General features: G+C 54.5%; 1 protein-coding gene across 5 annotated transcripts in view; it reads left to right on the forward strand.

Moving 5' to 3' along the window:
- The window catches only part of ARHGAP8 (Rho GTPase activating protein 8), a 105,570-nt gene that overhangs the window by 47,082 nt on the left and 41,503 nt on the right, over positions 1-16,985 (forward strand). For all 5 annotated transcript variants that reach the window (XM_016939367.3, XM_063807688.1, XM_054675649.2 and 2 more), the window contains 3 exons: positions 1,662-1,749; positions 8,501-8,632; positions 14,752-14,838. In XM_016939367.3, coding sequence (XP_016794856.1) covers positions 1,662-1,749; positions 8,501-8,632; positions 14,752-14,838 — 307 coding nt within the window. The remainder of the gene's footprint in view (positions 1-1,661; positions 1,750-8,500; positions 8,633-14,751; positions 14,839-16,985) is intronic.

Consider the following 16,985-nt stretch of genomic DNA (forward strand, 5'->3'; position numbering starts at 1 on the left):
TCTCCGTGTTCCCCACTCCTGACGACAGCCCGGTGTGGGTTTGGGCTCCCTCCCCACTGCTGCCTGTACCCCTTTGTGCCCCGTTTTCACCCTTGGCACATGTGCCTCAGGCTGTTCTTACCTGTGTCCTTGTGTGTTTAATTGTAATGAGGAAGCTGTGGGTGCTGGGAAGCGGGGCGGCCCTTCTGTTCTCCGTGTCCCTGAGCCGTGGCCGTGGAGTGAGAAAGTGCTGAGAATCCAGGGGGTGGGGGGTGGGTGGTGACATCAGACTGCACTTGAGTCACTGTCAGGGCCTTCCCCAGGGTGTCCTGCATGCAGGGGGTCCTCTCTCTCAGGGCCCTGGGCAGAGAGAGGAGGAAGGTCTGAACCATGAGGTCTCCAACCTCTTCTGGCCACTTGTGGGGTGGGGCAAGGTGGGGTTGGGGCTGGGAGAGGAGGGGCAGCTGTGTCTGCAGGCACGGAGGATGGTCTGCAGGGGCACGGAGGATGGTCTGCAGGCATGGAGGATGGTCTGCAGGCATGGAGGATGGTCTGCAGGGCCCTCTCCTTCAGGAGTCTGTTCTGTCTTTTTTTTTTTTTTTGAGACAAATTCTTGCTCTGTTGTCCATGCTGGAGTGCAATGATGCAATCTTGGCTCACTGCAACCTCTGCCTTCCGGGTTCAAGCCATTCTCCTGCCTCAGCCTCCCAGGTAGCTAGGACTGTAGACATGTGCCACCACGCCTGGCTAATTTTTTTGTATTTTTAGTAGAGATGGGGTTTCACCATGCTGGCCAGGCTGGTCTCGAACTCCTGACCTCAAGTGATCTGCCCGCCTCGGCCTCCCAAAGTACTGGGATTACAGACATGAGCCACTGCACCCGGCCTGATCTGTCTTTTTATCTCACTAAGCGCCTGGCCCGGAGCCTGGATTCTGAGGACAGAGATAAGCAGACCCAGTCCCAGCTCTCAAGGGGTACCCCTCCCCGCAGCTGTCCATATGTGGGGGGCACCCCTCCCCGCAGCTGTCCATATGTGGGGGGCACCCCTCCCTGCAGCTGTCCATATGTGGGGGGCACCCCTCCCCGCAGCTGTCCATGTGTGGGGGCACCTCTCCCCGCAGCTGTCTATGTGTGAGGGGCACAGATGTGTCAAGAGACCGTTGTAGCACATGGTGACCCGGGCCATAATGGACAGCAGGGCTGAGCATCTGCATTCCTGAGAGGGCTCCTGTACCCCCGACATGAGGTCATGCCCAGGAGCCATTGTCCCCCAGGCCACCCTGGCCTCCACCATGGCCCAGAATCATGGGGTGGGGGGTTGGAGGAGGAGGTAGAGTGGCTACACCCTGCCTTTGAAGTCAGATGCGTCTCGATTTAAGTCCTTGGTGCCGCCTGCCAGCTGGCTTTGCACTGATGACTTAACCCTGCTGGGCCTCGGTTTTCTATCTGTAAAGTGGGGGGATTATTTCCAGTGTACGGCTGGTCATGAAGATGAACTTGGGCCACGTGCATAAAGCCACAGGTGATGGATGCTCACTCAGCAGGTGTCGCCTCCGAGGAACACTGCTGCCTGTGCCTCCCAGCTCGGGCTGGACTGGCCAAGGAGGCTGCTTTTTGCTAAGTGCCTGAGGATTTTCTAGGAGAAGGTGGCACAGAGGCTCACCTGTGTCTGCTCCTCCAGGGGACGACCGCTTTGGAAGACGTGTTGTCACGTTCAGCTGCTGCCGGATGCCGCCCTCCCACGAGCTGGACCACCAGCGGCTGCTGGAGTAAGTATTCTGCCCCCTCTCTTTCTGTCCCTGTCTCTCCATGTTGCTTGTCCCCATCCCTTCACCCCACCTCACTCTGAGTCACCTGCTGTGTTCTAGGGCCTCCTTCGTGACCTTGCTGGTGTGCAGAGCTCTTGCACTCATGAGCCTACCCGAGGGCCATCTGTGGACACCCCTGGTCCCTGGGCTTCTGTGCACCATTCATTAGCACAGTGGGAGCCAGGTTTTGTTTCCTTTTAGCCACCCGAGCTGTGGGTGCCTCCCTTTGGAGTTGGGGACAGTCCCCTGGTCCTAGGTGTAGGCCAACCTTGCAGATGACATGGCTGCCGAGCGCCAGGCCTCCCCCACGCACTGTCCCTTTGAAACCTCCCTGGGCCTCTCTCTGGGAACACCTTCAGAGCTGTGTGAGTTTCCTGTAGTGGCCATAACAAATGACCACATGCTTGGCAGCTTCAAATGCTCTGAGTGGATCCTCCATGGTTCTGGAGGGCACCAGTCCCCAAGGTCAAGGCAGCGGCAGGGCTACACTCCCCCTGGAGGCTGTGGGGGAGCTTCTGGCCTCTTCCAGCTCCAGGGGGCCCCAGATGACTTGTGGCCACCTCATTCCTATCTCTGCCTCGGTCTTCACATGGCCTTTTTGCCTCTGTGTCTTCCCATCTCATAAGGACACCAGCCACGGGACTAGAGCCACTCTAACTCCATGGCACCTCATCTGAACTCATTGCACCAGCAAAGACCCTATTTCCGAATAAGGTCACACTCTGAGGTTTTGGGTGGAATTTTGAGGGGTGGCATTCAAACCCAGGACAGAAGACAAGGGCCTGCTGCTGCTGCTGCTGCCGCCGCCGCTGCTGCCGCCGCCGCCGCCGCTGCTGCCGCTGCCGCCACCACTGGCTCAGCAGGCATCTATTGAGCGCCTACTGTATGTGAGACTTTGGATAGATAGTCACTGTATCAGGGCCCACCTGTGAACTGAGGAAATCACCCCTGTGGTTTGGGGTGGGAGAACTAAGGCCAGGAAATGACTCTGAGACAGAAGGTGGCAGGACATGGAAGGGGCCGAGTGAGGGGGTGCCTGGGCCCCATGTCCCTTGTACACTCCCAGGGACACCCAGGTGCGCATGGGCTCCACAGCTGGTACAGGATGGGGGGCCGTAGAAAATCAAGGTGGTTGTTAGTTTGCCATACCAACAAGCATCAGGAGCATTCAGAAGGGGAGGTCTCAGGCAGTTTCCCAAACTAACTTGGGCAAGGAACCTTTTACTGCATTGAACAGAACCCTTTGAAGGGATGGGCCCAGGGGCCCTCATAGCCACCAAAGCTGTGTGTGGCCTCTCCCTGTACATTACCCCTCCTGGATCTACACCTTCTGTTCCCCCAGCCTTTGCATGCAGCACCCCCAAACACATCGTCCCTTGCATATGTCCCCTTGTGTGCTCACCTGCGTTCTGTGCCAGTCCCCTACTGTGGCTGTCCTCTCTCCACCCCCCACCACCATGCAGACACCACCTCCCATGCACACACCCCCTCCCATGCACACACCCCCTCCAGGAACACACCCCCCCATGCACACACCCCCTCCCGTGCACACACTCCCTCCCGTGCACACACCCCCTCCCAGGAACACACCCCCCACATGCACACACCCCCTCTCGTGCACACACCCCCTCCTATGCACACACCCCCTCCCAGGAACACACCCCCCCATGCATGCACCTCCTCTCATGCACACACCTCCTCCGGGCACACACCCCCTCCCGGGTACGTGCCCCCTCCCATTCACCCACCTTCCCCATGCACACACCCCCTCCAATGCACACACCCCCTCCCGTGCACACACCCCCTCCCGTGCACACACCCCCTCCCAGGAACACACCCCCCCATGCATGCACCTCCTCTCATGCACACACCTCCTCCGGGCACACACCCCCTCCCGGGTACATGCCCCCTCCCATTCACCCACCCTCTCCCATGCACACACCCCCTCCCGTGCACACACCCCCTCCCATGCACACACCCCTTCCCAGGAACACACCCCCCCATGCATGCACCTCCTCTCATGCACACACCTCCTGCCGGGAACACACCCCCTCCCGGGTACATGCCCCCTCCCGTGCACACACCCTCTCCCATGCACACACCCCCTCCAATGCACACACCCCCTCCCATGCACACACCCCTTCCCAGGAACACACCCCCCCATGCATGCACCTCATCTCATGCACACACACCCTCTCCTGTGCGCACACCCGCTCCCGTGCACACATACCTGCTCTCATACACACACACCTCTCTCGTGCACACGCTTCTCCATCACTAAGTCGACTAAGTCACGTGCTCAGCACAGACTGGGTGTTCAGAGTGAAAGACTAACCTAAAGTAGATTGACTCATGGGTCCTTAGATGGCTGTCACATGACCCCCAGGCCACCAGACCCACCTGCAGGACTGAGCCTTCTCCAGCCCAAAGCAGCTTTGGGCCCACAGTCTTGAGTGCGGGCCCGGGCCTCACGCCCTCTTAGGTCTGCCTGCTTCCTTCCCTCCCTCCATCACCCTCCTCAAAGCCACATGGGCCTCGCACCCTGCACCCTCTGCATTGGCCGTTTCCCATTGCTCAGAAGGAACCACCTGTTCCTCACCTGTGTATGGCCTTGGGCGCCCTGTCATCCTCTTTCATCTGTCCCTTGCTGCTGGTGTCTGCTGTGCTGGCCACACTGCTTTCATAAGGCGGCCACCGAGCCTCCTTCCTGGTGAAACTCCCGGGCCCAGGAGAGCTGCTGCTGGGGGAGAGTTGGCAAAATAGCGAGAGCAGCACCTCTGCTGGAATCCCTGTCTGTGTGAGAGGCCCCCAGGCCCAGGGGAGAAGCTCAGTCTTAGTGAAGGGAATTTAGGTTCTGAGGGCCTTGGAATTTGCTCCCTGACAGTGAACTGGTTGAGCTTCATTTCTGAGGCCAAGCCCTGGCCGATCTCTGGGTGTCCCTGGAAACATTTATGTGCCCTTGTGAGGACAGGGAGCACGGCACCTGGCCTGCTGCAGACTCCCTCACTGCTGGGGACAGCTCAGGACGTGACCCTGGCGGGGAGGCTGTGCCAGCCACCACTTCCAGATGCCAGCATCTAACTGCTAAAGCCAAGGGACTCAGGGAGTGGGCTCGACCTGGAACCCCCAACTCAAGATGAACAAAGGCATGATCGGACATAGAAGCACCCAGAAGACTTTGGGCTGGTTGCTTCGTGAGAGTCCCCCCAGTATATGCATTCTATCTGGTCTGTTAAAGAATCTTCTGACCACAGCTGAAACTGCAGTGGCGAAGGCAGAGACCTGGCGGGGAGCAGGTGCCGGGAGCGACTTCCACCAGTGCACCAGTGCTGCTGCTGCACGGCGAGACCTGCAGGATTCATGGGGCGAGCTTGGATCCTGGTGCTGATTACCCCAGACAGTGAGGCTGGCTTTCCCCAGGAGGTGCTCACCCCAGTGAGGAGCCGATGCCAGCCTGCAGCCCACTCTTGGTGTTTACCAGGCACACAGGGAGAGATGGATGCTAGATCCAGGCAGAGCTCGCCTCCTGGGGTCCTCTTGAGAGGACGCATTCCCTTGTCAGGTCATTTAGGCACGGAAAGACCTGTGACCTGTGGGTCAGCTCTCCCCGAGGGGGCTGCTGCTGGGCCAGGAATGAGCTCACGATTTGCTGTTCTTATAAAGACAAAAGTGCCTGCAAAGACAGAAAGCGCATTGGTGGTTGCCGGGTACCGGGAGTGTGATGGGGAGAATGACTGTTGAACAGGTCTCAGTTTTCTTTTGGGGTGATAACAGTGTTTCCGAGCTGTAGAGAGGGGGTAATTGCACAGCTTTGTGAATGTACTAGATGCCTGAATTGTTCACTTTAAAGTGGTTAATTTATGTTATGTGCATTTCAACTAAATTGGACAAAAAGCACCCCTGACAACAAATTGGTACCTTGTGCTCTTTTATGTGCTTATCCAAGATTCCTTTACTATTAGGTGGAAGTAGTAAGCATGGCTTCCATGAACAGTTGTATAGGTTGTTCACAGCACAAGGCTAACCAGATGAGAAGCTACCATCACCTGGTGCTTTTTTCACTCAGCGTGGGACAAGCATCTGCCCAGAGGAAAAGGCATCTTTTTCTAACTCATGCAAAGGTGCTCTGTGGGCTTCTGGGCCTTGATAAGAAGAGCCATCAGGCTTACTTCTCCGCAGCCTTTATGAAAAAAATTAACACGCCGTACATTATCCTCCCTATCCATCCCAACCGGATGGCTTTCCTGTGGCCAGATGCATGCTCCTATTTTTGAAGCGGGTGAAGAAACAAGTCTATGTCTTTGAAACCCAACTAGTAATTTAGTTAATGACTTCCTGTGCTGAGCACGCGGGCAGATGCATTGACACCCAGAGGATTTCAGTGTGCCGAACAGAAGGCACTGGGGAGAGCCCAGCGCTGGGGCCAGAGGAAGGGTGCCTGCTTTTACAAGGAGGCGCCCAGAGTGGGAAGAGGAGCTGTGCAAAGACATTGGCCTCAGTTTCCCTCTCTTGAAAAAGTCATTTGCGAAATACAAAAGTGGCTATCCTGAGAAGTGAGGAGGAGTGAAGAGTTCTCAGTGGTTCGTGGACTCTTCCACCCCTCTGTGTTCAGGTGGAAGTCTCGACCTGGGTTTTTCTGAGAAAGTGACTCAATAAAGGATGACCTTGGTGAAGTATGCCCCTTAGCCCCCATGGTGTTCGAGAGAGCGCGCTGGAAAATGAGTGTTGAAGTTACTTCCACAACGGGTGAGCTGAAATCATGCATGGTGTGAGGTCAGATGTGCGTGATTTCTCTACATCAAAGCAGACAACAGGATGGGAGCAGGCGTGGATGGCAGCCCACAGTTCTCAGAGACGCTGAGTGTGTGGAAGCTGGAGCCAGGCCGCTTGGTTCAAAGCCCAGCTCTGCCCCTTACTGATTCACCTCTGTGAGTCTCAGTTGACTTGTCTATAAAATGGAGATAATAGTACCTGGCTCCTAGGGTCACTGGGAGAATTAAACGTGTAGAAGGCCTGGAGTTCAGGTGGTTTGGGCTTTTGACAGAGGGCACTCTGACATCACTTAGAAATCAAACGCACAGGCCGGGCACGGTGGCTCATGCCTGTAATCCCAGCACTTTGGGAGGCTGAGGCGGGTGGATCCCGAGGTCAGAAGATCAAGACCATCCTGGCTAACTCAGTGAAACCCTGCCTCTACTAAAAATAATAGTAATAAAAAAAAATTAGCCGGGCGTGGTGGCAGGCGCCTGTAGTCCCAGCTACTCAGGAGGCTGAGGCAGGAGAATGGCGTGAATCCAGGAGGCGGAGCTCGCAGTGAGCCGAGATCACGCCACTGCACTCCATCCTGGGTGACAGAACAAGACTCCGTCTCAAAAAAAAAAGAAATCAAACGCACACAGGAGAAGCTGGCATCCTTGGTCTCCAGGCTTCCGGGCAGTGCGGGACCAGCCGAGCCTCTGCAGGTGGGCACAGGCTGCTGCGGCTTTCTCCCGAGGCAGTTCTGGGAGCTTCTGTCTGCAGAGCACCCCACCCACAGCCTCAGAGTGGGGCCACCTGGGTGGATTAATTACAAGATGTGCTCCAGGTGAGAACCTGGACAACCTGCGCTGAGGGATCATGGCCTGACCGGCTCAGTGTCAGGCCCTGCAGAGTGCTGGTGGAGGGTTAGGGGGTCCTTCTGGAGCCCTTCCTCCTGCAGATGGCAGGGCAAGCCCTTTCCCACAGGTGACATGAAGACAGTGCTTCCTAGGTGCAGCAGGGCAGGATGGAACGTGGTCCATGGGAAATGGGTAGAGCCTACACCATAGGGGGTGGCGGGCGACAGACGCAGAGCACAGTGTCAGGACTCTGGCTTTGTAATGAAAAGCAAAATGTTAGGAGCTCACCTGGAGGGAAGGAATTGCTTGCCTTAGAAATGCAGCAGGCAGCCGGGTGTCTGAGGTAGAAGGGCCTGTGGTGTTGGGGGTCAACGGCAAGGGCTGAGCAGTCAAGCATTCCTGGGTTCAAATCCCAGCTCATCCTCCTTGTGAGTTTCCCGGGGCTGCCGTAACCATGATCGCAAATGTGGTGGCGTAAAACCAGAAATGTATTCTCTCACAGTTCTGGAGGCCAGAAGTTCAAAATCGAGGTGTGGCCAGGGCCGTGCTCCCTGCGGAGGGAGAAGCCCTTCCTTGCCTGTCCAGCCCATAAAGGCTGTCGGCAGTCCTGGGCCTTCCAGGGCTGGTGGCCACATCATGCTGTCGTCGACACTCTGCTTTGCCTCTGTCTTTACGTGACCTTCCCCCCTCTGACTTCTCATCTTCGTGTCTGCCTTAGAAGGATGCATGTGATTGCACTGAAGGTCCGCCTGGGTAGTCCAGCATGAGCCCCTCCTCTCAAGGTCCTAAATTTAATTGCACCTACAAAGACCTTTTTCCCAGATAAGGTCACATTCTCAGGCTCCACGGATTTCATATGGATGTCTTTCCACGGCCAACAATCTGGCCTACCACATCCACTTACTAGCTGTGTGACTTTAGGTAAGTCACTTAACGTCTCTGAGCCTCAGATGTCATCTGGGAAATGAGGACCGGGGCCCACAGTGCGTGGAGTCTCCATGTGGCCCGGTGCTGGCACCCACTGGGTGACCATAGCTTCCATTATAGGGAAAGCACGTTTGGTTTCAATAATGAGCAGGTGATTTTCATAACTGAATCTTCTGTGTTGTGCCCAGGTATTTGAAGTACACACTGGACCAGTACGTTGAGAACGATTATACCATCGTCTATTTCCACTACGGGCTGAACAGCCGGAACAAGCCTTCCCTGGGCTGGCTCCAGAGCGCATACAAGGAGTTCGATAGGAAGTACGTGCCCGCAAGCCTTCAGGGACGTGGGTGTGGGCTGCTTGTGGCAGGAGGAGGCATTGTGGCCACAAGGGGTCACAGAGTGTGCAGTGGGGGAGGGGTCTGGTAGGGCGGAGGGTGGAGGGTGAGCAAATGTGGGGCACTGGAGCTTCACCTCCCCTCTGGGCCAAGCTCTGGAATCCCGGGCAGGGGTTGGCACTCTTGCTCTTTTTTTTCTTTCTTTCTTTTTTTTAAGAGACGGTCTCACCCGGGCACCATGGCTCACACCTGTAATCCCAGTACTTTGGGAGGCCAAGGTGGTTGGATCACCTGAGGTCAGGAGTTTGAGACCAGGCTGGCCAACATGGCGAAACCCTGTCTCTAGTAAAAATACAAAAAAAAAAACAAAAACAAAAACAGAGACAGTCTCGCCCTGTAGCCCAGGCTGGAGTGCAGTGGTGCAATCATGGTTCACTGCAGCCTCGACCTCCTGGGCTCAAGCAGTCCTCTTGCCTCAGCCTCCTGAGTAGCTGGGACTACAGGCGTTCACCACCATTCCTAGCTAATTTTTGTATTTTTTTGTAGAGACGGGGATCTCACTATGTGGCCCAGGCTGGTCTCAAACTCCAGGCTCAAGCGATCCTCCCACCTCAGCCTCCCAAAGTACTGGGATTACAGGCATAAGCCACCATGCCAAGCCAACACTCTTGTTCTTAAAGGGCCAGACAGTCAGCATTTTAGCTTTGCAGGCCTGTTGCTCTATTGCAACAACTCTGCCGGACCGTGTTCCAGTAAAACATTATGGACGCTGAAATGTGAATTTCATGTCATTTTCACGTGTCATGAAATATTCTTCTGTTTTTTTTTTTTTCAACCACTTAAAAACATAAAGCCATTTTTAGCTTGCAGGCTGTACCAAAGCAGGAAGCAGGCTAGGTTTGTCCTGCCTGCCCATTCTCCCACCCCTGGTCCAGTGAATTACTGGCAAAGAAACAACTGCATGACCGTTTCTTCACTAAAGCCTCTTCTTGCTTGCACAGCCCTTTACAGTCTGCAAGGGGCATTCTGATGCCTCTTGTTGGTGAGATGGGCAGCCTCATTCTACAGATGAGGACATAGGCCCCAGAGAGCAAGTGACTTACCCGTGGTCACTCAGCTTGTGTGTGGTAGGGCAGGATCCCACCCCAGGCCCCCGCCTCCCTCTCCCACCCAACGCTACTCACCACTCGGCCATGGCCTGGAGCCGGCAGACTTTTCCTGAGGGACGTCCGGCCTAATAATCAACTTTGCAATATATCTGGCTCGTAGACTGCGGCGATGGGCGTTGATGTGGATATCCTAGATTCCTCTGGGTTTTCCTTCTTCAAAGTCCTTTCAAACCTGTAACAGAAATCTGCTTCACAGATATCTGAGTCAATGGGACAGTGGGAGGCAGTGCCTGAATGTCCCAGAAGTCCTCCCTCCAGTTGCCTTTTGGGTCCTGCTGTCATTATCAATAGGACCTTTGGAGGGACTTCTTGGTTCCCCGTCCTATGTCTTAGGGAAAGAATTGTTGCTGTATTTTGCGGTCATTTACTGGGCACCTGTATAAGCTGGAGATGGCCTAGCCCCAGCGCATGTCCTCCTCCAGGAAGCCTTCCTGGGTTGTCCTAGGAGAATCAATAGCCCCTTCCCTGCAGCCTCACTGTGCCTAAGCAGACACCAATCCTAGCTAGCACTTAGGGGTTTGTGAACAGGTCTGCCTCCTGCACTAGGCTGTGACCCCTGACCTGTCTCTGCATCCCTTGCAGGTGGGAAAGGGTCTGCATATGGCGGGCTTTTTTTTTTTTTTTTTTTTTTTTTTTTTTTTTTTTTTGAGACAGAGTCTCATTCTATTGCCTGGGCTGGAGCACAGTGGCGAGATCTCGGCTCACCACAACCTCCACCTCCCAGGTTCAAGTGATTCTCCTGCCTCAGCCTCCTGAGTACCTGGGACTACAGGCGTGAGCCACCATGCCCGGCTAATTTTTGTATTTTTAGTAGAGACGGGGTTTCACTATGTTGGCCAGGCTGGTCTTGAACTCCTGACCTCGTGATCCGCCTGCCTTGGCCTCCCAAAGTGCTGGGATTACAGGCGTGAGCCACTGTGCCCAGCCGGCAGGCTTTTAATAAGCGTTAGATGGGAGGATAGAGGAGTGAAGTGGTACTGGCAGGAAGTACCAAGGTTCCAGCCAGCGTAATCAGGAAGGCTGCATGGAGGAAGCAGCCTTTGAGCTGCCTGTGGAGTGGTGGGCAGGGTGTTGTGAAGTGGCAATCACTGGATTTTGTTTCTGGTACGAGGTGTGGCCAGATGCAAGAAAGAGCAGGGTGGACTTTGGTGCAATTGGTGGGGGTCTGGTCTGTAGGGTTCCCGTGGGGAGCCGTGGAGGGAGGCAGCAAAGGAGGGAGGGGCACAGAGGATGCTGGACTGTGTTTAAGAGGCAGCAGGGAGCCATGGCAGGTGCTTGAGGAGAAGCGAGTGATGTGTTTAAAGCAGCCCTTTCAGGAGGCTCAGGCTGACACAGCAGGATGTGCACAGTAGCCCTGTCTTGAGCTAAAGCAGATGAAGGTTTTGCCCTCTGCACTTCCCCACGTGAGAAACGAAGATGCACCCGCAGATTCCTTGAGGCAGCTCCCCCACTTCTCAGTTGCCAGAAATCAGCCCAGAGAAACAAACCCGTAATCAGCCCAGGGTGCTTTCCCTTCCCTTTCTCGAGGGGGCTGCTGGTTCGCACATTAGGAGTGGGTCACTCCCGCTTGGGAGAAAGCAGCAGAATTCCTTCACAGCCAGGTAAGATGTGCCAGTGGTCGATGGATGAAATCTAGCTGGGGAGTTGGAATCTGTGTTGCCAGCAGTGACCTGTGAGCAGTGACAAGGCCAAAGGTAATGGCACCAGCCCGGGGAAGGAGGCTGGCCTCGTGGCAACCTGGGGAGGCTGTCAGAGCTCTCACATTGAAGGGCATTGATAAGTGGAGCCACGCAGGTGGGGAGACTTGAAGCAGTGACTTCCAATCGGCGGTCATTTAACCTTGGCCAGAGGGGACTAGGCAGGGAAGAGAGGAAGGTGGCAGCCATGGCCTTCAAGGCATCAGATGGAAAGAGGCAGACTTGTTCTGTGTGACTCTCCCACTCCCCGGGAGGTTGGATAGGGGTGGGGGTTAAGGTTAGCGTTACAGATCTTGGCTCAGTAAAAGCAAAAAGGAGGGACACTCTAGGCATCAAACTACCCAAAAGTGGAGTGTCTGCAGGGGTGGTGAGTTCCCCATCGCTAGAGGTATGCAAGTGGTACTCCAAATAGAATTAGATGAGATCGCCTGTAATCCCAGCACTTTGGGAGTCTGAGACGGGTGAATCATTTGAGGTCAGGATTTCGAGACCAGTCTGGCCAACATGGTGAAACCCCATCTCTACTAAAAATACAAAAAATTAGCCAGGCGTGGTGGTGCACGCCTGTAATCTCTGCTACTCGGGAGGCTGAGACATAAGAATCCCTTGAACCTGGGAGGCAGAGGTTGCAGTGAGCTGAGTTCACGCCACCGCACTTCATCCTGGGCAACAGAGTGAAACTCTGTTTCAAAAAAAAAAAAAAGATTTATGCGGTGAGGGTTTTCAGTCTGCCATTGCCACACCCCATCAGGTTTCCTGCATTCTTTTCTGTTCTCTCTGCCTTTGGCTTCTCATCCTCCAGACCGTCCTGCCAGGTCATTCCTTTTAGGGACGAACAAATTCGCACACAAGTGTTCACGACCCCACTTCTGGGAGTGCTTGCCTCACCAAAGAGCTCCTGCCATGGGTGGCAACTAATGGAAGCCACTGGAAGCTCAGTCTCAGGGTGAACCTTGCAGCAGCTGCCCTCTGGGCTCCTGGAGACTCTGGAAGCCACTGCTACTGCCCCACGCCCCGCCCCTCCTCTCAGAGCCTTTTTTTTTTCCTTTTTTTTTTGAGACAGAGTCTTGCTCTGTCACCAGGCTGGAGTGCAGTGGCGTGATCTCGGCTCACGGCAACCTCTGCCTCCTGGGTTCAAGTGATTCTCCTGTCTCAGCCTCCTGAGTGGCTGGGACTACAGGTGCGCACTACGACACCCGGCTAATTTTTGTATTTTTAGTGGAGACGGGTTTTCACCATGTTGGCCAGGATGGTCTCCATCTGTTGACCTCGTGATCCGCCCGCCTCAGCCTCCCAAAGAGTTGGGATTACAGGTGTGAGCCACCGAGACCGGCCTCAGAGCCTTTTTAAAATTAGTTAATTAACATTTCTTGGAGAGATGCTTTGAGATTATATAAATATCCTGCTCCTTGTCAAAATACTTTTCACCTTCATTGCTGCTTCTTGGCTTACTTGTTCATATGATGGCAGCCAATGGTGGTCTGATGAGCAGTCAGCATCTGACGAAGGGAAGAGCTTTTTCTTCTCCTCACTTATTTATCTCAGTGTGGACATGTGTAAAATGTCCTATTTTATTCATTGAGTTACTATCCATTACTATCATTTTAATGATCAAATTGTCCCAAATTTTCCCATGTGGGTGCCGTTTTAAGGACTCCCAGGTCCTTCTGACACTCCCCGTCACTCTTTGAGTGCTTCCTTTACTTTCTGGCACAGGATCTGCCAGGCTTATCTTGTATTTTTCTTGCTCCAGCTCAGGAATCTGCCATTCTCCAAGGAGCACAGTTGCCCTGGCTCCCTGTAGTGGAGAATCCTATTTAGAGACCAAGATCTGGACAAGCAGAGTGCTTGTTGCTTTTGGGGTGTTATGGCTCCCAGGCCCTTTCAGTGGACAGAGTTAGGGTATGTGTGTGTGAATGTACATATACATACACTTACACACACACACACACACCCCTACATACACACATACACACCTGGATGCAGTACATACACCTGCATACACATACATACAGACACCTACATATACATACACTTACACACACCTACATACACATACATATACACACCTACGTATACTATACACTTATATACACATACACCTACATACAACTACACACACACCACTTACAGCTACATACACCTACACACACTTATGCTTACTTATATCTACACACACCTACACACACACCCACACACCTAAATACACCTACACACCCCTAGGTATACCTACACATACTTTCATACACTTACATCTACACACACCTACATACACACCTATATACACTTACACCTACATACACCTACACACACACCTATATACACTTACACCTACATACACCTACACACACTTACATACAATTACACAGTTACATACACTTACATAGACCTACACACACCTACACACTTAGACTTACATACGTCTACACACATACACAATTGGCTTCCAAAAATTCCTGAAATTTTGACAGCCCGTGTGAGTGGATAAGAGGTGGCTCTGGCGTCCCGCAGGCTGACCCCACGCAGGCCATGTGGATGCCCCTTCTCGCCTGGGCTGTGTCTCCCCAGCAGGACACACCGTCCCCTACTCACCCTCTAGAGCCCTGGCATGTCCTCTGCCCCCATTCCCACCCTGGTTGGCTGCCTACCTTTCTTCCCCAACCTGATGGCTTTGGGCTGAAATATTCAAGAAGGAAGCGTGGAGACTGGGAAGGAGGGAGAGAGAGAAGTTCACTGGGTGTTCCATTGTGTGGGTGGCTGTATTGCATTGAACTGGCCTCTGGCCGGCTGATGTTTAGGTTATTGCCGGGTTTATCTGCCATCATAACCGACACGGTGAGCTCCTTCTAGCCCAGGTCAGCTCCTGGCAGGGCAGGTGTTGGCCAAGAGGTTCTGTGCGGTTTTAATTCTGAGAGCTGTTGCCAAATTGCCCCCAGGTTGTGCTCCAGACCCCCACCCCACCCTGGTGTGAGTGAGCGCCTATAAACAGGGCTCCGACTTGTACCTGTACCTCTGCAAACTAAAGCACTGCACGCATGCCTGGCGGGGGCAGCAGGTGAGGGGTCCTGATTTTCCCCAAGTTTATTTCATTCTTTGTTTGATGTCCTTAAATTGATCCTGTTGAGAGGAGTAACATTCTGAGACTCACAGTGGAGGCAGCTGTTTCAGGGTTATTGGGCGTGGGGTGTTTCTCAGAGCGCGGCAGCCTGAAGTCATCTCCCGTTTCCCTCCTCAGGTACAAGAAGAACTTGAAGGCCCTCTACGTGGTGCACCCCACCAGCTTCATCAAGGTCCTGTGGAACATCTTGAAGCCCCTCATCAGGTATGCGTCACTCTGGGAGAGGACCTCGCTGGGGTTGGAGGTTTCACCCCTCAGGGTCCATGGGACGGCCTTCCCTATCCACGCATCATGGAGGGCCCGTCTCCAGGGTGCCTGTGTATCTGGGGCTCCCTACCCGCCCTGGGGTCTGCAGGGGGTCACAAGGCCAGCCCAGGTCATGGACAGGAGTGCAGTGCCGGCCTTTGACACCTGTGGGGTTTGCACCTGGTGTTTAAAAGCCCCCCCTTGGCCTGAGCCCCCACACTGTGTGACCACCTTCAGGTGCCGTGATTTTCCAGAGGGACTCACAGATGTCAGGAAAGCTGTTATCTTCACTGTTGTGGTCTGTTACAGAGACAGGGCACAGATTTAAGTCAGCAAAGGTAAAAGGCACACAAGGCTGTGTCCAGGAGGACCAAGTGCAAGTTCCCAGCTGCCCTCTCCAGGCGGATTCATACAGGCAGTGCTCCATTCTCCCAGCAAGAATGTGTGGGGGAGGAGAGAGCATGGCTGGCCGCGGAAGCTCACCGAGCCTTGGTGCCCAGGGTTTTTGTTGCGGGTCGGTCATGTAGGCACGGAGCATCCACCCGGCTGACCTCAGCCACTCGGTCTCCAGCCCCTCCTGAGATGAGACGAATACAACCCAAGGCCCCCACCCTCAATCACATTGTTGGCACAAACTCTGTGGTGTTGGCCCAAGGTTCCCGGTGGGCAAAGACATTACCAGGCCGACTCTCCCAGGAGCTGAGAGGTTTCCACCCAGGAGCAGGTCACCCATGGCCAGCCTTCTCTTTGGAACGTGCGGGGCTTGGATACCCCAAGCCTGCTGAGTTAAGCCTTGATTGCATAGCAACCCAAATAAGCGGCCTAAAGAAAGGCAGCCACAGCCCGGAAATGTGGCGACTTCAGTCAGCTTCTTCCATATTTAGACTTGTTCCTGCTAAAGGATTTCTGCCTCAGTATTGGGAGGCAAGAGCTCAAGGGGCTGGTGAGGCCTGGGAGGCTCTGCCTGGGTCGCATGGGCATCTTCTATTTTCTTCCGTTTTGGCTGTATGCATCAGGCACAACCTGTGTGCACGGAGCCACATGACGGGGGTGGGGTGGGGAAGAGACTGACAGATGTCGTTCTTGCACGGTGGCTCTGGCCCTCCCTGGGTGAGTTCTGCAGGCGAGGGAGGGGCTCAGAGCAGGAGGGCGCAGGTGTGCACCAGACGGGTCAGGATAGCCAGGTGAGGTGGTTGCCTCTGTGAGAGGGCGGGAGGACTCCTGGAGGGCCTTCCTAGGACGAAGCCTTTGGGGACAGGGAGGCACATCCCTGGAGGGGTGGTCATTCTTCCCCAGAGGTTTGCATCTCACAGGCCTTTGCCATCTCCCCCCTCGGCTCCTTCCACTTGTTGAAGCCCACGCATGTGGCTCTGAGGCTGCTGCTGACACAGGTCTCTTCTCGTGCCCCACAGACACCGTGCGAGTGGGTGTGACGCCCCGTGTACAGGGAGCACTCAGACAGGGCTGGAATGCCAGCTGGGACCTCGGAGTCCACACTGTCTCCTTCCCATTTCCCCATCCATCCCTGGGAAGCATCTCGGCCCCCCAGGAGCATGGACTGCTCAGGCTCTCAGGCACCTGCCTGTCTTCCCACCAGCCGTCTCCCGCCCCAAGGGCTACACTGCCCCGTCCCACCCTTGTCCCTGTGTCCCTTTGTCTCTTACTGTGACTGGCACTCAGAGGAATGTTGGCAAGCACTGGTCCTTGGGCACATCGAGAGCTACTCTGCAGCCAGACACAGTGGCTCATGCCACTAATCATAGCACTTTGGGAGGCCAAGTCAGGAGGATCACTTGAGCCCAGGAGTGTGACCTGGGCAAGAAAGTGAGCCCCACCTCTATAAAAAATTTAAAAATTAGCCAGATGTGTAGCATGTGCCTGTGGTCCCAGCTACACGGGAGGCCAAAGCAGGAGGATTGCTTGAGTCCAGGACTTCAAGGCTGCAGTGGCTTGTGTTTGTGCCATTGCATTTCAGCCTGGGCAACAAGCAAGACCCTGTCTCAAAAAAAAAAAAAAAAAAAAAAAAGAACTGCCCTGCCAGGCGGCTTGGAGCCTTTCTTTTCTTTCTTTTTTCTTTCTTTCTTTTTTTTTTTTTTTTTTTTTTT

This window comes from Pan troglodytes, chromosome 23 (genome assembly GCF_028858775.2).
Source record: "Pan troglodytes isolate AG18354 chromosome 23, NHGRI_mPanTro3-v2.0_pri, whole genome shotgun sequence".
In the NCBI taxonomy this organism is placed as follows: domain Eukaryota; kingdom Metazoa; phylum Chordata; class Mammalia; order Primates; family Hominidae; genus Pan; species Pan troglodytes.